At 35.8% G+C, this 22,079-nt stretch overlaps 1 protein-coding gene across 1 annotated transcript in view; it reads left to right on the top strand.

Annotated features, from left to right (window-relative positions):
• Usp34 (ubiquitin specific peptidase 34) overlaps positions 1-22,079 on the top strand; it is a 206,073-nt gene that overhangs the window by 21,738 nt on the left and 162,256 nt on the right. The window contains 9 exon segments of the mRNA XM_019205320.2: positions 258-319; positions 4,612-4,693; positions 4,779-4,871; positions 13,518-13,643; positions 13,826-13,955; positions 15,499-15,534; positions 15,964-16,094; positions 16,179-16,789; positions 20,106-20,320. Of these exon segments, the coding sequence (XP_019060865.1) occupies positions 258-319; positions 4,612-4,693; positions 4,779-4,871; positions 13,518-13,643; positions 13,826-13,955; positions 15,499-15,534; positions 15,964-16,094; positions 16,179-16,789; positions 20,106-20,320 (1,486 nt within the window).

Raw genomic sequence — 22,079 nt, 5'->3', positions numbered from 1 at the left:
CCTTAGTCAACTTTATTTTCTCTATTGTGTTTAGTATAATAAAGGATAGCTACTACTTTTGGAATGAGCTTTAGTATTTTAATATGATAAAGGAAGTAGTCATAGTAATTGGGAAGTATGTGTGTCTGATTATGTCTTATATTTTATAACTTTAATCTGGTTATGATTAACATGCATAAAACAACTAGTATGTTTCTTGCCACTTGATAACATATATAAGAATAATTTGTAGTAAACTTTCTTTTCTCTGATCATAGAACCAACTTCATACCTTCAATGATGTGTGCAATAATGAATCACTGGTATCAGACACAGAAACGTAAGTAGCATTAATTTATATATAAGTATACCAGTTTAGTGTGTACCTGTTTATATGATAAATGTAATTGTGACTTTATTAGATCTCAGGTGGTATTTGCTAGAAATTCTTTGTCTTATTTAATTTGTACAATTTTTTTTTTGTACAATTTTTTAATCGGCTTTTAGAACATTATATTGAAACTTTAGTTTTTACAAAACACCACATACAGTATTATTTGTTGCAGAATGCTGAAAGATACCGATTATATAGGAGATCTTAGTGAAGATGGTAGTGATTATTTTCTGAAAGCGCACTGTCTTATTTCTGGCTGTTACAACCAAGTGCTGTAAGTTAGTTTGCTTATAAGCAACAGATACTTATTTTATGATTGGGGGCTTCTGCCTGAGATCAGGCTGCCAGTATGATTGAGTTCTGGTGAAGGCCTTGAGGTTTCAGACTGCTATTTTCTTCTTCATGTCTTTAAAGTGGGTGTGAGAGAGAGCTCTTTGAAGTCTTTTTTTATAAAGGGACTAATCTCATTCATGAGGGCTACACCCTTATGGCCCAATGATTTCCTGTTGCTGCCCCCCGCCCCATGTATTGGAATTTTCACTTGTAGCAATACCATACAGGCTAGTTCTTTATGGTGCAGAAACAGTCGATAGAAGAATAAGAAGGAGTTCTATTTTAAAAAACATACAAGGAATAAACATCCTAAAGAAATGGCTAACTTTGATGTGATGGTGCATGCCTGTAATCCTAGAATTCTGGGAGGCTGAAGCAGGTGGATCATCAGTTATAGCTCAGCATGGGCAATTCAGTAACCTAGTAGACCCTGTCTAAGGTTAAAGAGACTGGGATATAGCTCAGTGTGAATTTCCTGGGTTCAGTCTGCAGTACTGCAAACAACAAAGAAAAAGACTAAAAGCCAAACCAATCAACAAACAAAAGAAGAATATGGCTAAGAGAATAAAGAGAGTAAAGGTCTTGAGTTGTTTAGGTAGGAAAGGGAGGATATATACAGAGAATTGGAGCAAAATGTTACGTGTAAATATTGTTGGGGAGTAAAAATTAGATCTTTTAAGCAGTTTTATTAAATTTTTAAAGGCAGTTTTATTAAATTTCACTTATTTTAAGTGCATAACTTAATGGTTCTTAGTACACATTTTCATCATTTCTAAAAGACCTCTTTTGCCCATTTGTCATCCTTATTCTCATTCCCAGCATCACTAATCTATTTTGTGTTTATATAGATTTGCCTATTTTGAAATATTTCATATGAATGGAATCATATGAATAGTGGTCTTTTTCATTTGGCTTATCTGGGGATTGAGTGCCTAGGGCCTTGTGTGTACTAAGAGGGTGCTCTACATATTCTTCAATAAATTGTCCATTCACAGCTTTGCCCTGCTTTAATTTTTTATTTTAATTTTTAAATTTTTGAGACAGGGGACCTTGCTAAGTGTCCCAGGCTGCCCTTGCACTCAAAATCCTCCTGCCTCAGCCTTCCTAACTAGTTGGGATTATAGGCATATGACAGTATACCTGACTGTGCTGTTTCTAATTGTATATTTGCAGTTTTATAACCTTGAATGTAGACTATCCTGCAGAATATTCTATTTTGTTGTATGGAATGTTCTACAGATATCCATTAAGTCTGTTTGTAGTATTGCCCCCCATGTTCTGATTTTCTGTCTAGTTCTTTGTTATCAAAAATAGGGTATTGAGCCGGGTGTGGTGGTGCACACCTGTAATCCCAACACTGAGGAGGCTGAGGCAGGAGGATCGCTGTGAGTTCCAGACCACCCTGGGCCACATAGTGAATTCCATATGAGTCTCAACTACATAGTGAGACCCTGTCTCAAGAAAAAAAAAAAAAAGTAGGGTATTGAAATTTTCAGCTGTAGTTGATGATCATTACTTTTGGTTGTTCTGTATTTGTAAATTTTGAACCTGTTGAAAATTTTCTGTGACTACAAAATCAGTATGTACAACATGTTCACAGTTTTCTATGCACTTGTAGAGAGCAATGAAAAATTTGAATGTCCAAATATTCACACTCCAAACTGAAATTGAGCAAGGTGACACTTTGCTATATTGTTTCAGAGTACCCATAAAGACACTCAGAGGATGGAGACCTGGGGGTTGGAGGGCAGTACAGTGTAGTACAAGAAACTTGGAATTTGGGCCCACATTAATTGGGCCTGAATCCCAGCAGTAGTACTTGTTAGAAGAGACAGCCTGAATCCTTACGAACTTTTTTTTTTTTTAATAGAAATGCAATCCACCAGTATGAATTGTTTTTCTTCTTCTAGGACTGTGGTTGAGTATTAGCTAATTTAGAATGCTGTAAGTAGCAAGAATTGACTGTAGTATTAATTTACTTTTTTTCCTTTGATTCAAATGGTTTTTGCTTTATATATTTTGTAGCTGTTTTATTAGGTACATAAGTATTATCTTGATAATTGGATCCTTTTTATGCTTATAAGTTATTCCTCTTTTTAAGATTTCTTTTTGGCTTAAAATAAATTTTATATTAGTATAGCCACTGCAGCTTTATTATGCTTGGTGTTTGCATGATAAATATTTTTCCGTCTTTTCGTTTTCAGTCTGTTTGGTTTTGAATCTAACGTATGTCTCTCAGAGGCAATATTTTGTTAAATCTTTAAAAAGAAAAATACACTCCTGAATTTAAAAAGAAAATTTACACTCCTATAAATTTCAGCCACTAGAGAGGCTGAGGCAAGATGATCTTGAGTTTCAGAAAAGCCTGAGTGACTTAACAATACCTTGTCTCAAAATTTAATTGGAAAAGGACTGGGGACATAGTCTAGTAGTACAACATCCTTCATTCCAACTCTAGTACTTTTTTTTTTTTTTAATCTTATTCAACAGTGTCTTCTTAGTTTTTAATCCATTCACTGTTTTTGTTACTTATACTTTAGTGTTACATGTACCTTTTGCTATTTCCTGATGTCTTAGGTGTTTTTATTCTTCCTTTGCTGCTTTATTTTACAATATATGAATTTATTTTAGTATGCTACTTTAATTCCATTTTTTATAATTAAAAATTATTTTCCTGGTTTTTTTGGGGGGGGGCTATAGTATATATTTAACTTTTCAAATTGGTAGTAATTGAATTCTAATTAAATACAAAATTTTGTTCCATTATTGCACTATTCCTCTCTTCTTAATAAGCCAACGATTGATCTTATTTGCTTAGTTGATTTTCTTTTAGTGTTTTGTTTTTTTTGGTACAGGGGATCGAACTTGGGTCCTTGCTCGTAGCGAGGCAGGCAGTGGAACCACTGAGCTAAGTCCCTGGCCCTCTCTTTCAGTGTTTTGAAGATTTTTCTCTTTAGCTGGGTGTGGTGGCACAGTTCTGTAATCCCAGCACTTGGGTAACTGAGGCAGGATTGCTGTAAGTTAGAGGCCAGTCTGGACTATATAGTGAGTTCAAGACCAGCCTGAACTACATGGCAAGGCCCTGTTTCAAATAAATAAACAAACAACAACAATAAATACACACATTTTTCCTCTTTAGCTTTCATTCATTTGCCTATGATTAGTCTCTTTTCGATCTCTTGATTTTTTTTTGTGATTATCCTTCTTGGAATTTTTTGTGCTTATTTGGATGTGTAGATGAATGTTTTCAAACAAATTTGGGAAGTTTCTTTAACTGTTTTTCTGGTACCCTCTGTCCCTTTCTAGAAAACGAACTGCTTCTAGTTTTTCTGTACATAATTAATACTGACAAACAATTGGAGATCTTTTACTATACTTTATGTTTTTTAATCTATTTTTGACCTCCCACTTTCCTTATATATTCATCATTTTCCTTTTTATTCATTAGTGTAGAATCTTCATTAGTATCTGGCAGGGGAGTTGCAGTTTGACTTGGGGGGTAGTTTCTTTGTTCATCCTTTTGGTTACCTACTTTCTTGATATTCTCATTTCAGAGGACATATTGGAGAACCTTTGCTGCTTCAGTGTCTACTATGGAAACAAAAAGGGGAAGGCAATGTTTTTGAGTAGAAAACACATCATTAACTAGATGTTACATTTGTTATTTTCACCTGGGTACCTTCAGTTGTTCTAACTTTGTTACTTTTTTTTTAATAAATTCGAGGAATATTAGCATTTGTTATATTTCACTTTAGTTAAGCTTCAGTAGTACTTTGAACAATGAGTTATATATAGTCACTTTGTAATTGTGATAATAAATTTAAGTTTTCAACTGGTTTTACCTTTTAAACATGGGAAAGGATGATAAAAATTTTTAATGTGCTATTTTTATTATTTGACTATAGGTCCATTGCAAAAGAACTTGCAGACTGGCTTATTAGCAACAATGTAGTGGAGCATATATTTGGACCAAATTTACATATTGAGGTTTGTGGATAATTACATGGTCTTTGTATTCTATAGTGAGAAGAATATTTTTTTAAATTAACTACAGTAAGTTTTCCTTTTACAGATTATCAAACAGTGCCAAGTGATTTTGAATTTTTTGGCAGCAGAAGGGCGACTGAGTACTCAGCATATTGACTGCATTTGGGCTGCAGCACAGGTAATAATAAATTCCCATTGAGTGCTTCTTTATTATATATTCTAAGTGGTTTACTCTCTTAGAAGATAAATTCTGTTATTGTTCCAGTTTTATAGTTTAGGAACCCAAGATAGAAGCTGGGAACGGAACCTCTGAGGTTTTCTTCACAGTCCATGTGCTACTGTGTTACTAGTAGACTTCAAGGAAATCTATAGAGTCAATAAATTAGAACTTCTTCACAAAACTGTCTTTGTTTAGTAAGAGACATTTTCCTATTATTTTCATTTATATAGTTTGCTCTTTGTATCTCGAATGCTGTTCTTTTCTATTTTTTAAATTTCTTTTGAATAGGCATATATTCATACACATGATTCAAATCCAAAAAATAAATATAAATATTTTCTTCAGGGAAAAGATCCTGGTAGATTTGGTAATACAGATTAGTAACTCACGTTTTTCTGATAAGTGATTGACAGATATAGTTATTCTGATAATTGATTGACAGATACAGTTACTCTTTATAGAAAACTTCACTTAAGTATTGTTTTCATTCCCATTACTCACTCCTGCTGTCCATCAAATTGGTTACTTAGAGCCCAGACTTTTGTTTATATTAGGTTGTCTGACATTTCCTCAGTGGCTTTGTCACAGCTTATTTCTGAGCTAAAACTTTCTTTATTACATTTTTAAAGTATTCCCATTCTTTTTTGTTTGTTTGTTTTTTGAGACAGGGTCTCACTGTGTAGTTGAGACTGACCTGGACCTCACTATGTAGCCCAGGCTGGTCTCAGACTCACAATGATCGTCCTGCCTCAGCCTCTCGAGTGCTGGGATTACAGGTGTACACCACCATGTCCGGCTCCCATTCATTTTTGTTTTTCAGAAGTTTGTTAAAATTTTATATCCATTGGTGACCCTCTTTTTCATTTAATGCTTGTTTTTTAAAATCATAAGTACAATAATGATTAATTTTTGTTTTCTGAAGAAGAAATTTTCAATATTTTTTCCCTATTTCTCATTTTCTATCTCCCCATTAAAAAATTTTTTTAAGGCCGGGCGTGGTCACGCACGCCTGAGATCCCAGCACTGGGGAGGCTTAGGCAGGAGAATCACTGTGAGTTGGAGACCAGCCTGGGCTACATAGTGAGTTCCAGATCAGTCTCAACTACATAGTGCTACCCTGTCTCAAAAAACGAAAAAAAAAAAGAGAGAGATTGTTACTTGTACTTTATAAAATAGAATTTAAATGTTAAAACATTTGATAATCATAATTCCTATAGTTTTTGCGGTACCGGTGATCAAATTCAGGACCTTGTCTTGCAAGGAAGGCGTGGTGCCACTGAGCTAAATCCCTGGCCCACAAAATTGTTTTTTTTTAATGATTTTTTTGAGACAGGGTCTCACTCTGTAGTTGAGACTGACCTGGAACGCACTGTGTAGCCCATGCTGGTCTCAAATTCACAGCGATCCTCCTGACTCAGCCTCTGGAGTGCTGGGATTACAGGCGTGTGCCGCCACGCCCAGCTACACAAAATTGTTTTTTTATTCCTATTTTTCTCATCCTTTTTTTTATTTTTTCCATAGTTAATTTGTATTTACTCTTGGGGGTTTCAACATGTAGTTTTTTTGTTTGTTTTGAGACAGGGTCTTACTATGCATTTCAGGCTGCCCTTGAACTCCCAGAGATCTTCTTGCCTCAGCCTTCTAAGTGCTGGGATTATAGGCATGAGCTACCACTGCTGGCTCTCCAGCCTTTTGTTTTCTAAAGAGAAATTTATGGATGTTATATTCTGGTTTTCTGCATACTTAATTTTTTCTTTATTGAATTAAGAACTTGAGTGAATATGATATACTAACACCACTTTTATTTTACCTTATGACTTTCTAGCCTTTATGATTAGTATTAGATTGTTTTTAAACAGATACCCCCTTTGTTTTGTGATGCAAGAGATAGACTCCAGGTTTTTGTGCATACTAGGCAGATGTTCCACTGCTGAGCTATACTTTCAGCCTGAACAAATAACTAAAAAATAAAAGAGCATATATCCCACGTGGGTGTTATAGCACATATTCATAATTCCAGGATGCAGGAGAGTGAGGCAGAAGGATTGTGAGTTTGAGGCCAGCCTGGTCTACATAGCAGACCTTAATGTCACTCCAATGAAAATCTCATCATAGTGTGTATGTGTCCGTTCCCATACTGGGAATTGAACTCAGGACCTTGCATTTGCCAGGCAGGTGCAGTACCACTAAGCTTCATCCTTGCCCTTACCGTGTTCTTTTTTTTTTTTTTTTTTTTTTTTTTTTTTTTTGGCTTTTTGGCTTTTTGGCTTTTTGAAAAAGGGTCTCACTATGTAGTTGAGATTGACCTGGAACTCACGATGTAGCCCATGCTGGTCTCAAACTCACAGTGATTCTCCTGCCTCTGCCTCCCAAGTGCTGGGATTACAGATATGTGCCACCCCTTCAGGCTCATCATGTCTTTTTTTTGAAGAGTTTTCTTTCATGTAGTTTTTTCAAATACTTTTTACTCCCTAAAGGTTTCTGTTTTGTTATGCATTTATAATGATGGCTTTTAACATATATTTATACTTACTTGTTTCCCATTTTCATTATTTTATTGTGGTAAAATACACGTAACATAAAACTTACCATTGTAACCGTGTGTGAGTGTACAATTCATTGGCATTCAATACATTATGTTGTGTAACTGCACCATACCTAAAATGTTTTGATTACCTCCAGTAAAACTCTGTACAATTAAAAAATGATTCCCAATTCCTCTCTCCTCTTGCCTCTGGTTTCCTCTGTTCTACGCCCGCCCTTTTATATTCTATGTCTGTGAATTTGCCTTTAATATGTAGCTCAAAAAACTGGAATCATGTAATAGTCCTATATATGGCATATTTCACAAACATTTTCAAGATTCATCCCTGTTATAGCATATATCAGAATTTCCTTCCTTTGCATTATATACCCTGCTTTGTTTTATCTTTTCATCTGTTTATGGACATTTGTATTGTTTTGCCTTTTGGCTCTTGTGTAAGACTGCCATGTACTGGGTATGAGTCCTTTCAATTCTTTTGTATATATACGTAGAAGTGAAGTATCTGGATCATATAGTAATTCTGTGTTCATTCTTTTGAAAAACTGCCAAACACTTTAACAGCGGCCCTGCCATTTTACATTCTTGGCAACAATATAGTAACGTTCCAGTTTCTGCACATTTTTGCCAATAGTTGTAATTTACTATTAAAAAAAATTTGCCATCCTAATAGGTATGAATTTGTATGCCATTGTGATTTTAATATTCATTTTCCTAATACTAGGCCTCCATCCTTCCATGTGCTTATTTGCTATTTGTATAATCTGTCTATTAAGGACTTACACTCATTTTTGAATTGGTTTTTTGGGTGACTTAGGAATTCTTTATTCTGGGTTATTCCTTTATCAAGTATTTAAGTTGCATATATTTTCTTCCATACTCTGTGGAATCTTTTCACTTTTTTCTCTATCAGTATATAATAGGTGCATAAAAATTGTATTTAGGTATACAACTTGATGCTTTGATACACATTGTGAAGAAATGACCATAATCAAGCCAATTAATATGCTCATCACCTCACAGTTACAGTTACCCTTTTTATCCTTCATATATATATATATATATATATAATAAAATATTGTGGACTTTTCATATGTGACCTTTTTTATTTATTTTTTGTGGCCTTTTTAATGTCTAGGGTACATATCTTTATCTGTTTCTTATGTTTAATGTAAATTCCTTACATTTTTAAAAGGGTTTTTTTTTGGGGGGGGGTGTACTGGGGATCAAACTCATAACCTTGTGCTTGCGAGGCAGGTGGTGGAACCATCAAACTAAATCCCCAGCCCATTAAGAGTTTTTTAAATCATGAATTTATGTTCAGTTGTATCATATGCTTTTTCTGCATTTATTGAAATGTGATTCTTCCTTTTTTTTTTTTTTTTTTCCTTTCTGTGTTGAACATTTTACTAATAAATAATGTCCTTTTTGTCTTTGGTAATCTTTTGAAATTTTCTTTGTGGTTGTTATTTTAAAAAGGCATACAAGCTGGGAATGGCAGTTATATGCTCATAATCCTAGCACTGTGGGAGGCTGAGGCAGGAGGATCACAAATTCAAGGGCATCCTGGGCAATTTAGCAAGATCCTGCCTCAATATAAAAAATACAAAGGAGGGCCAGGGATTTAGCTTAGTGGTGCTGCTGCGTGCCTCATAAATGGAAGGTCCTGAGTTTGAACCCCAGTACCAAAAACACAAAAACAAAGGACTGGGGATATAGCTCATTTCAAAGGCCCTAGGTTCAATATCCCATGCTACCAAAGGCGGGAGTACTTAGAGTTCAGCAAGTTAAGTGTATTCACACTGTTATGTAACATCTGTAGATCTTTTTCATGTTATAAAACTAGATTTTATCCCCATTGAATGGCTTCTTTGTTTTTCCCTCTCCTTGGCCATGATACATTTGTTCTTTTTATTTTCACGATTTTGACTGCTCTACATATCTCGTATTAAGTGGAATCATGTAGTATTTGTTCTTATATGACTATTTCACTCACTATAGTATCCTCAAAATTCATCCATACTGTAGCATGTAACAGGACTTCCTTTATACAGCTGAGTAATATTTCATTTATGAGCTAGGCTTGGTGGTACATGTATGTAATCCCTGCCCTCTTACTGCAGCTCTTTTATATATGGGGAATGATTTCTCCCTTAAAATATTTTCCCCTTCCCTTTGCCCTTACTTTTTGCTGTTGTTTGAGACAAGGTTTTACTGTGTAATTCTAGCTGGACTTGAACTCATTGTAGTCCAGGTTGGCCTCAAATTTGTATTAGTCTTCCTTTCTCAACCTTTCTTGAGTGTTGGGTTTGTAGGTGTGTACCACCATACCTAGCTCCTTTGGTCTTCCTTAGTTGATTGTATTTGTGTCTCAGTATTAGTCTTTTTGAATTTACTTCGAGTTTGTTGAACTTCTTGGATTCACATCTTTTCATTGCATTGGAATGATTTTACTCATATTTCAAATACTCTTTCCTTTCATTTTGGAATTCTCAGAATGAATTTATTCATCTTCATGGTATTACTCAGGATGGCTTTTCATATTCCTCCTCCTTCGCCGCTGCCACCTCCACCCCCTCCCCGCCTGTTCTTTTTTTTTTTTTTTTTGGTATTGGGGATATCGAACTCAGGACCTTGCATTTGTCAGGAGGTGCACTGCCACTGCACTAAATCTTTGGCTTGTTTGTTTGTTTGGTGATAACTGGGGATTGCACAGAGCTATATCCTAGCCCTTTTTTAGTTTATATTTTCATACGGGGTCTCGCTATGTTGCTAAGTTGTCAGGCTCAAACTATCTTCCTGTACCAATTTTTCAGTGTGTTGGGATTACAAGCATGTCCCCCCCCCTGCCTTTTTTTTATACATTACTTATTTTCAAGTTTGCTGATTCTTCTTCTTTTTTGTACTGAATTGGGACCTTGCACTTGTGAGGCAGGCTGTGCAACCGCTGTGCTAAATCCCTGGTCCATGATTCTTCTTTTTTTTGAGACAGACTCTTGTTATATAGTTCAGGCTAGCCTTGGACTCACTATGTATTTCAGGGTGGTCTTGGATTCTCAGTGATCCTGCTGTTTCAGCTTCCCAAGTATTGAGATTATAGGAATTTGTCACAACTCCCAGCCAGTGTTAGTAGGGCTTTGTTCGTACCTCACCAATTAAAGACACAGATGTTTTGAGAACATGATCCTTATTTCCAACCTTTAGGCGCACTAAAAACCTGTGTTGCTCTTTGTATAGTGGGTGGTCATATGGCTGAGGGAATTGAGAATGAGTAGCTGGTTGTGGCACTAAACATGGAAATTGACCAACTAAACTTCCCTCTGGTTATTGTGAGAGTTCTCACACTATTACCTTTTTATTGTCTAGGTACAGAGATGTATTCCTGACCCTTGTATTCTGCCATCTTCCCTATTCTTTTTTCTTTTCTTTTCTGTTCAGTAACTAGTAGATGATTGTTTGTGAGCAAGCTTTATACTGCCATCTTTACCAGGACCATAGAGGAATGTGATCTTAATGATTTTTTCCTGAATATACTCTATACCAAACATATCTAAAAGAGCCATATATGTATATAATTTTTTTTTTTTTGCCTTGTTCACAAGATTTCATAATTTTTCTCAAGGACCATATTGTTAAATACTAACCAACAAGTTGAGGGGGTTGTTTTTTGTTTGGTGATACTGAGGATTGAATCAAGTGCCTTCGTTCTCAGCTACATCCCAGCATTTTGAAAAACATTTTTATTTTATTTTGAATCAGGGCTTTGCCACATTAGCCATATTGAACTGGAACTTTTGATTCTCTTGCCTCATCCTCCCAGAGTGCTTGGATTATTATAGGCTTATGTTACTACTCCCAGCTCTTGAGATTTTTGGACATTCTAAAGTAAATCTGTTGTGGAAATTCCATTTAATTAATGATTAAATTAGCATAAAATCAGGAATCTTCTTTTTTTTTTTTTTTTTTTTTTGAGGCAGGGTCTCCGTTTGTAATTCAGGCAGGCTCTGAACTCACTGTGTAGCCCAGGCTGGCCTCAAACTCATGACAATCCTCCTGCCTCAGCCTCCCAAGTGCTGGGATTACAGGCTTATGCCACCAAGTCTGGCAGGAATCTCTTCTGTATTTTATCATATTTCAATTAGAGAATGTGTATCATATTTGCTTTTTGCAAAAAAAGCAACTATGGACTATTAATATAGTCTAAATATAACATTAATTATTACTATATTAAAATTAATATTTTAGCCAAACATGTAGTTCAGACTGCTCTGGAACTCACTGTGTAGCCCGGGCTGGTCTCGAATTCGCACCGATCCTCCTGCGTCAGCCTCCTGAGTGCTGGGATTACAGGCGTGTGCCACTGTGCCCAGCTGAGACCCTATTTTATTTATTTTTTTGGTACCAGGGATTGAACTCGGGTCCTTGCGCTTGCAAGGCAGGCCTCTGAACCGCTGAGCTAAATCCCCGGCCCCTGAGACCCTATTTTAAAACAAAACATTCTTCCAATAAGACCTGTAAAAGTGATAAACTTGTTATTAATTGTTACTTCTCCTTAAATCAAATGATGTTTGTAGTTTCAAATTAGTGTCTTTTTTTTTCTTTTCTCTTTTTTGTGTTGCTGGGGATTAAACCCAAGGCCTTACATATTGTGGTAGGCAGGTCACAAAGCTAAAACTCCAACCTCATTAATTTTTCTAATGAATAACTGGTAGTGTTGAAATAAATAATAATAGTATAGTTTGTAAGGTCTCACTAACATAGAATTCCTTCAGTTTACTTTGTTTTACCTTGTGCTTCAAGAACTCATTAGCCTGTACATATTTACAGTGATAAGAAAGGCAGCAGTGAATTCATGTGGTATCCATCTATGAAATATAAAAATTAGTTTGTTGTTTCAATTGGTTATTGTATAGACTTTTTGCTAAGAGTTTTTACTGTGTACTCCAGTAAAATGTTACTGAAACATTTTTTTAGGGGTAGGAGGAAAGGGAAATAAAAAAAATTCTGTGTTATGTACATGTACCAACTCCCCACCACAAATGTAGTCATTATATATTGAAAATATGTATTAAAAATATTTTGAATAATGGTGAAAAGGCCTAATTGATTATTTTTCTATTTTTCCATCTCCATAGAGTAAATTAAAATGACTTTTCCCTCATGGTGGAAAATCTAAGGCAGAAGGTCAAACTGAGAGGAGCCAGCAGAGAGAGATCCTTTCTCTCAAATAAAGAAATAAATAATAAATTTATTTTCTGCTCTCTTTAAGACTTTTTTTATCTATAAAAACAACTTCTGCTTGGATCATCAGAACACCTATTGTATAAATGTAGTGTTTTTGAATTGTAGAATCACAAAGCCAGTAAGGATTGTGAAACTTTTTTTTCTTTTTTTTTAGTGTGACAGGGTTATAGTTCAGACTGGCTTTGAACTATGTAGCTGAGGCTAGCCTTGAAGTCGCAGTGGTCCTCCCGCCTCAGCCTCCTGAGTGCTGGGGTTATGGATGTGCACTATCACACCTGGCTGTTAAACTATTTTTAAAAACCCTTTTAAGATAACATTTATATGAGAGAGATACCTGAAATGATTTTCTCCTAATTGTAATTTATTTTACACCACTTCATAGTATTTAATTTGCTTTTTTATTAATACCGTATATAAGTTTCATTTGAATCCACTTCATACTTGGATTCTGGAAGTTATCTTTATTTTGGGCTTCCTTCTTTTCTCTTTTTTTGTGGTACCGGGGATTGAACTCAGGACCTTGTGCTTGTGAGGCTGGCAGCAGAACCACTGAGCTAAATCCCCAGCCCTGGTCTTCTCTCTTTGGATTAGAAAATGAAGCTTGTGGTTTGTTTGGTTAAGATAAATATGCATAGTCTAATATTATTTGCAGTATGTTTTGACCTGCCATTTACAAGATTTGGTATTTTTTTTTACTAGCATATAAAATATTTTATTGGCCAGCTTCTTAACTTTTCAAACTGTGTAACTTTTTCATATCAAATTAAGGTTATGTAGGGTACTTATTTTTAACTCTTTTCTGTACTTTTATTTTTTAGTTGAAACATTGTAGTCGGTACATACATGACTTATTTCCTTCACTTATCAAGAATTTGGACCCTGTACCACTTCGACATCTCCTTAATCTGGTCTCAGCTCTTGAGCCAAGTGTTCATACTGAACAGGTAATCATACATTTGGAACATAATGTAAAATATTTTGTTATGTAAAGTAACAATTTATTTTGTGATTCAGATATTTTTGTTGCTTGTTAATATTGCATTTTAGATGGATAAAAAGGGCATTAAATAAATATATTGCAGTGTTGTAAAAAAGCCTCTAACTTTAGTCATTTTTTCTTTTTCAGACATTGTACTTGGCATCCATGTTAATTAAAGCATTATGGAATAATGCACTAGCAGCTAAGGCTCAGCTATCTAAACAGAGTTCTTTTGCATCTTTATTAAACACTAATATTCCCATTGGTAATAAGAAAGGTTAGTAAAGTGTATTGCATGTTGAAGTGAGTTGTCTGAAGTTAATGAATGACATTTGAAGTATTTTCTGCTAATACAGGTTGAGCATCCCTAATCAGAAAATCCAGAATTTGAAATGCTCCCAAATGGAAAACTTTTTGAATGGCAGTATGCCACAAGTAGAAAATTCCATACCTTACTTCATGTGATGGGTCAAACATAGATGTATTTTAAAATATTGTAAAGTAATCTCTCCAAGCCTTGTGTAAGCCTAGAGCTTGAAATGATGTGTAATGTATATATGAAACATAAAATAATTTTGTGTTTAGATTTGGGTACCTACCATCCCCTAAATATGTCACTTGTATGGACATATCCTAAAATCTAAAAATATCCAAAATCTGCAATACGTTATATTCCAAACATTTCAGGTAAGGGATACTCAGTCTGTACTCACAATCCAGATTTTTGTTTGTTTGATTTTGGGATTTTTGTTTTGTTTCATTTTGCTTTCCTTTTTAGGTTTTTTTGAGATAGGGTTACTCTTTGCAGTCCAGACTGGCTTTGAACTTGCTGTGTAGCCTAGGCTGGCTTTGAACTCATGATCCTCCTGCATCAGCCTCCTGAGTTCTGTAATTACAAGCCTATGCTATTGTACCTATGTTTTTTTTACTTTTTGATGCAAAGTTTCACTGAGTAAGCATTCATCACTATGCCCCAGAATTCAGTCTTAATTTTATGATAAGCTTGTGATTTGAGGTAGACCGTATAAGAATGGGTGGTTATGGTTGGTTCCTGGTTTTGGTTAACCCTTTTTGTTAAGGATAGTAGTGGAGTTCAGTAGTTAATACATTTTCTAATCTTCCATATTCTTTGTTTGAAAAACAAAAATCATTTTAGAAGTAACTTCAGTAGTAAAACAGTTGTATTGTGATTTTTTGGGGGTTTTTTTGGTACTGGGGATATAACTCGAGTCCTTGCGCTTGTGAAGCAGTGGAGGAATAACTGAGCTTAAATCCCCGGCCCCATGTTTGTTTTTTTGTTTTTTTGTTTTTTAGGTACCGGGAATTGAACTCGGGTCCTTGCACTTGCAAGGCAGGCCACCGAACTGCTGAGCTAAATCCCTGGCCATTTGTGTTTTTTATTTCAAAGATTTTCTGCCTTATCAGGTGCTTCACATGTGTCTTTCTCTTACATAGCCCCCAAGGACTTTCTAAAAGTATATATACTTGCCAGGTGTGGTAGCACATGCCTATAATTCCAGCACTCAGGCAGGAGGATTGCCATGAGTTCAAATTCAGCATTGGTTACATTGTGAATTCAAGTCTGGCCTGCACTACAAAGCAAGACCCTTTCTCAAAAAAAGAGAAAACTAAAATTTTATATATTGAAACCCAGTATGTGTTTCCTGATGTTATATACTAGTAGGCTTTTTTTGTGCAAGTACCCACAACTATTCAAGGTTTCCCTATCTGTGTCTTACATAATATGAACAACTGATGTGCTGTCCCAAAAAGCTCAGTCACTTAGAATGTTTCCCCCATGTTTTTTCCTTTTCCTTCAGAGGAAGAAGAGCTCAGAAGGGCAGCTCCATCACCTTGTAAGTTGAGTTTTAGAAGCATGACAGTACGACTTAGTTTGTTTTGGTGACTTTTAGAGTTATTGATTTTATGTAATATACTTTCAGAAGAAGATATAATCCTTAAACTAGTTATTCATCTTTTTTAAAATTTCTGGACAGTGCTTGGAATTGAACGCAAGACTCCTTGCATGCTAGGCAAGCACTTTACCACTGACCTTCACCCCATCTGTCATTTTACCCATTTTGCTTAAAACCATCAGTATCTTGACTTTTAATTAAAGTCATATATATTCTCTTCAGAAATAATTGGCAAATGTTAACAAATTCAGAGATTGTAATTTTGGCTACTTATATTTTTTAAATAGCTCAAGGATTCAAAGTGATACAGTTCTGTAAGATCTAAGTTAATACAAATTAGAAGTAAGAATGAAATTCCATTTTTTATAGGGTCACCTGCAGCAAGTCCTCAAAGCAGTGACAACAGTGACACACATCAAAGTGGAGGCAGTGACATTGAAATGGATGAGCAGCTTATTAATAGAACTAAACACGTGCAACAGCGACTTTCAGACACAGAGGTATGGAAATAACTTCTCTCCCTTTGAGAGGGATTTCTATATTCCTGCCATGTTTAATTTAAATCTGTTTGTTTCTGAATACAGGAGTCGATGCAGGGAAGTTCTGATGAAACTGCCAACAGTGGTGAGGATGGAAGCAGTGGTCCTGGTAGTAGTAGTGGGCATAGTGATGGATCTAGCAATGAGGTCAACTCTAGCCATGCAAGCCAGTCAGCTGGAAGCCCTGGAAGTGAGGTGCAATCAGAAGACATTGCAGATATTGAAGCCCTCAAAGAAGAAGATGAAGATGATGATCATGGGCACAATCCTCCCAAAAGCAGTTGTGGTGCAGATCTTCGGAATAGAAAGTTAGAAAGTCAAGCAGGTATTTGCTTAGGGGATTCTCAAGGTCCATCTGAAAGAAATGGGACAAGCAATGGAACTGGAAAGGACCTAGTTTTTAACCCTGAGTCTTTACCATCAGTAGATAATCGAATACGAATGCTGGATGCCTGTTCTCACTCTGAAGACCCAGAACATGATATTTCAGGGGAAATTAATGCTGCTCATATAGCACAAGGTTCTCAGGAGTCTTGTATCACACGAACTGGGGACTTCCTTGGGGAAACTATTGGGAATGAATTATTTAATTGTCGGCAGTTTATTGGTCCACAGCATCACCACCACCACCATCACCACCATCATCACCATGATGGGTAAGCCAGATTACAAATAAATATTCAGTTTATAGTCCCTTTAGTGAAGTATTATAATTTATTATTTGTTCACTTGCAATTTTTTTGTTGTTTTTTTTTTTTTTTGTACTGGAAATCAAATTCAGGACCCTGAGTTTGTAAGGCAGGCAGTGGAACCACTGAGCTAGATCCTGAGCCCGGTTGTGATTTATTCTAGATGACTGCTGTTCATTAATAATACAGTACAGAGTATAAATGTAAGCCACTCATAGGTAGTTTTGTTATATTGGGTACACCAATTTTTTTAAGTGCTTCCTGCAACAATTATTTTATATTGGGCACATTTTTAAACAGAATAAAACACACACACACACACACACACACACACACACACACACACACTCTTTTTGGGGGGGTGGGTACTGGGGATTGAACTCTGGTCATTGTGCTTTCAAGTGGCAACACCACTGAGCTAAATCCCTGGCCCCTGAAACATATTTTTTTATATCAGTAGTATATAAAGTATTTCTAAATGAGTCAATACAAAAAGTTAAGAGATTTTGTATTTCTTTTCTTATTAGGTGTTTAATACTGTGTGGGGGGGGGTACCAGGAATCAAACTTGGGACCTTGTGCTTGTGAGGCAGGTGGCAGAACCACTGAGTTAAATCCCCAGCTGAATATTCTGTATATTTTAAACCACTGTTTATGTTTCATCAACTCAAAATATTTCTACTTGTAGTGATAGTGGTAATAGCTGTTATTAACGTTTATTGAGCACTTATTTTGGAATAATCTCATTTCATGAAATCTTCACAATAATCACATGAATATGGTATAGTAGTTCCCTTTTTATATGTGAGAAATTGAAAGAAAAATTAAGAATAACATTGTTAAATACCAGGGGTGTAATTCACATATAACCTAAAAACTTTATAGTGGAGCTTATTCTTTTTTTTTTTTTTGGTACTTGGGATCATACTTGGGTCCTTGTGCTTGCGAGGCAGGTGGCAGAACCACTGAGGTAATCCCCATCCCACTTATTTTTTTTTGGGGGGGGGTACCGGGGATTGAACTCAGGTCCTTGCGCTTACAAGGCAGGCCATCGAACAGCTGAGCTAAATCCCTGGCCCCCCAGCCTGCTTATTCTTATTAGTATTCTAAAATTAGAAGATGCATAAAATTTTTCTTTTCATCATCACATTTTAGTAGAAGTTTCCACAGAAGTATTAAATCTGCTTTTAGGGCAATTTTTCTAAAGACTTGGAGACATAAAATTATGCTGTCCGATACAAAAGCCATTAGCTGTATTTGGCCATTATACATGTAAAAAATGGCTCGTCTAAGCAGGGTTGTGTGGAACTTACACTGTGTAACCTAGGTCGATCTCAAACTCAACATCCTCCTGCCTCTGCCTCCCTCCTGAGATGACATGACTGGTTGGTTGCCCCCCTGTATTGATGAAGATAAGACCATTGTTTTATTATAAAACTGAGGTGCAACATACTGACTTTTGCTCAACACATTGCATTCTGGGCATGGTAGTGCATGCCTGTAACCTTGGGCAGGCTAAGACAGGAGGACCGCTATGAGTTCGAGACCAGCCGGAAAATACACAGTGAGAATCTGTCTCAAAAGAAAACAAAACACATTGCACATCACTTTTAGTCTTGACATCCACTACCATAGTAAATTAAATAATTAGGCATTACAGATCTGCCCCACAGGACCCAATGGTTTGAGTTTTTGTTTATGCCCTTTCCATGTTCTGTATGTTTCATAATACTTGTATGTCTCTAAATGAACCCTAAACTTTCCTTTTTCATGTTTTTTCACCCTTTTGTCTTTACATTTTTTGGAGTACATAGTATGTTTTAGCAGTGAGTACTTAGTATACTTTTGTTGCACATAATAGCCTGGAAATAGAGTTTGGGATGATAGTACATTAAAATATAAATAAGCTTGATGGATTGGATTTGTATTAAAAGTTTTCTAGTTATTATATTTTTGTGCTGTGCAAGAATTGAACCTTGGGCTTTGTACGTGCTAAACTCTTACAAATGAGCTGCACTTCCAGGCTACCCCAGTTAATTTTTTTTTTACAGGAAACTCTGGTGAGATAGTTTTCTATAGAACATCCCATTTTTTAAAAAAATGAATGTAAATCAACTTGTGGGTCAGTCACATTGTACAACTTCCAAGTGTTTACAGATGCCTAGAGTATTTGCAAATGCTATTTGTTAGGTAGTAAAATTTTGCTACCATTTTTTTCAGCATATATTCCATAGTCAAATCCCCAGTTAATAAACTGTACCTAGATTGCAGCCTCAAGTTGAAATATTCTCATTTATTTGTTTATGTTTTGGTACCAGGGTCCTGATAGTTTTTTCATTTTTTTTTTCTTTCTTTTTTTTGGTGGTATTGGGAATTGAACCCAGGACCTTTTACGTGATAGACACTCTACCACTAAGCTACAACACAGCTACTGATTTTTATAGTTGTGCCAAAAAATTTAAATAATTTTTTTTAAGATGTGCTTGGTGGTGCATTTTTAACAATGCCAGCAGTTGGGAGGTTTAGGCAGGAGGATCGCTGTGAGTTCAAGGCCTGCCTCAGCCTACTTAGTGAAACCTTTTCTCAAAATGAAATGAAATCTTTTTTCACAAAGTGACTTTGAATTTATAAAATAATACATCACAATAAGCATTACTTATTTTGAATAAAATTATTCCCATTGAATAATAAGCCCCCCTCACCTCAAGGGTCAAGCTGAGGACCTTGTGCTTTCAAGGCAGGCGCAGTACCACTGAGCTAAATCCCTGGCTCTGTGTTTTAGTGAGTTATACTGATGTGTATATATTACAAAATAGGATAAGTTCTGTCTGTATTGTAAAATTAATCAGTCATTCTAACACTTGGGCTTTTCTAATGTTGTCATTATTCTGTATTGTTACGACCTTCAAGCCGGGCATGGTAGGGTGTACCTGCAATCCCAGAACTTTGGGAGGCTGAGAGCAGGAGGATTGGAAGTTTGAGTTCCTTCTGGGCAGCTTAGTGAGACCCTGTCTTAAAATTCAAAAGAGGTAAAATATTTTTTTTAAAGGGCTGGGGATATAACTCAATGCAGAGTCCCTGGGTTCAATTGTCAGTACTACCAAAACAAAATTTTTTTTTACCCCCAGCACCATAAACAGATATATGACCAATATATAGCTTTGTTTCTGATTGTGTTGTAATTTCTTCCCAGTGTTTTAAAAGTGTGTGTGTGTGTGTGTGTAAGTGTTTCGTAATGTTTGTTTAAGTTTATAAGTACTAACTTTGTACTTTTCTTTTCATAGGCATATGGTTGATGATATGCTAAGTGCAGATGATGTTAGTTGTAGTAGCTCACAAGTCAGTGCAAAATCAGAAAAAAATATGGCTGATTTCGACGGTGAAGAATCTGGATGTGAAGAGGAACTAGTTCAGATTAATTCACATGCAGAACTAACGTCTCATCTCCAACAGCATCTTCCCAATTTAGCATCTATTTATCATGAACATCTTAGTCAAGGTAAGATTCTATAGTAAGTAGAATATATTACCTTCTTCAAAACAAGAGTAATTTATATTTCACTGTTAAAAGAAATCAGCCGTTAATATTGTGAAACATATCTTTGCCAAAACAACTTTTATATGCTGTTTTCTTTCCAAGAGAATGAAATTTTCTAAATATTCCATCATAAATATAAATAAGGTCTGCATCTTCTTTTAAAGACACATTTCTATCAAGAGCTCTCGGCTGGGAAAGGCAATGCATATTAATAATACTAAAAAATTACAGGATCCCGGGGATTTAGCTCAGTGGTGCTGCTGCCTATCTCTCAAGCTCAAGGACCCGAGTTCGATTTCTGGTACCAAAACAAATTTTTTAAAAATTACAGATTTATAGTTTAAAAACTACATGGCTATATTGGGTTTTGAGTATTTCTTTCCATCATTTTAAGACCTAAAAGTAATGCTAGATCACAAAAGATGATGTAGGATTTTATTTTATACAATGTGTCAAAAAGTGACTAAATCTATAGAAATAAAGTAGATTGATTGGTGGTTGCTTTGTGCTAGGGAGGGTTGTCCAGAAACCTCTGCAGGATGACTGATAAAGAGCAAGGTCTTTCATCTTTAGTAATGAAAATGTTTGAGAAATGATTATAATAATTTTTTAAAAAGTAATAGGTCTTGACCAGACTTGGAAGAATGGAGGATAAAGGGGGTTAAAGAGTTGTACAAGATTGTTAGGCATAGTCATGTGTGCCTATAGTCCCAACACTTGGGAGGTTGAGAAAGGGTCATTGCTTGAGGCCAGTCTGGGCAATATAAGGAGATTCTGTCTCAAAAAATAGTACATAGGGTCCAGGGATTTAGCTCAGTGGCACCATGCCTGCCTTGCAGGTGTAAGGTCCTGAGTTCAATCCCTGGTACCTGACCCCAAAAGTACATAAAAGTAGTAAAAGATTAAAGAGGATAGAAAAAAAAGGGAGTATTAGTTTTGGAATTGGCAGTTGAAAGGTCTTCATTTAGCCTCTTGTTTGCTTGGATGCCACCAGCACGTGTTAGCCTAGAAAATAGATTTTGAAATGCCAGTAAGTTACAGTGTCAGTAGGCTGGATGGACTGGGTTTTTGTTAAAAGAACATGATTAGTCTTGGAGACAAAATTTATGGACTTTGAAAACAACAGTGACTTAGTGCTTTCAAATGTTTCTTGTTACTGATTTAGATAGTTACCTTGACATGTTTATTTTTTGTTTGTTTGTTTTACACAGAGTATCCTTATATAGCCTAGGCTATTCTTGAACTCACTGTGTAACCCATGCTGTCTTTTTTTTTGGTGCCGGGGATTGAACTTGAGTCCCTGAGCTTGCAAGGCAAGCTGTGGCACCACTGAGCTAAATCCCTGGCCTAGGCTGTCTTTGAACTTGATATGATCCTCCTGCCTCAGCTTCCTGAGTGCTGGGATTACAGGCGTGTACCACCACATCCAGCAACATTTTTATTCTTGTATTACTAGGGTTTTGAGAAATATGTAAGTTAAGGTTGAGGTCATCAGGTTGAATATGATGCTGTATTAAATTGTTATCATTTTTTCTTTTATATTTTCCCTTTGTTTGTTTGTTTTTTGAGACAGGGCCTCACTATGTAGTAGTTTAGTTGGGGCTGGCCTTGAACTCATTATGTAGCCAAAGCTATCCTTGAATTTAATATAATCCTCTTGCCTCATCTTCCTGAGTGTTGAGATTACAGGTATGCATTGCAACTCCTGGCACCATATATA

The sequence above is a fragment of the Fukomys damarensis genome, unplaced genomic scaffold, assembly GCF_012274545.1.
Source record: "Fukomys damarensis isolate Sample0158 unplaced genomic scaffold, DMR_v1.0_HiC HiC_scaffold_2, whole genome shotgun sequence".
NCBI classification, from domain to species: Eukaryota; Metazoa; Chordata; class Mammalia; order Rodentia; family Bathyergidae; genus Fukomys; species Fukomys damarensis.
This window is presented reverse-complemented; position numbering and strand designations above follow the sequence as displayed.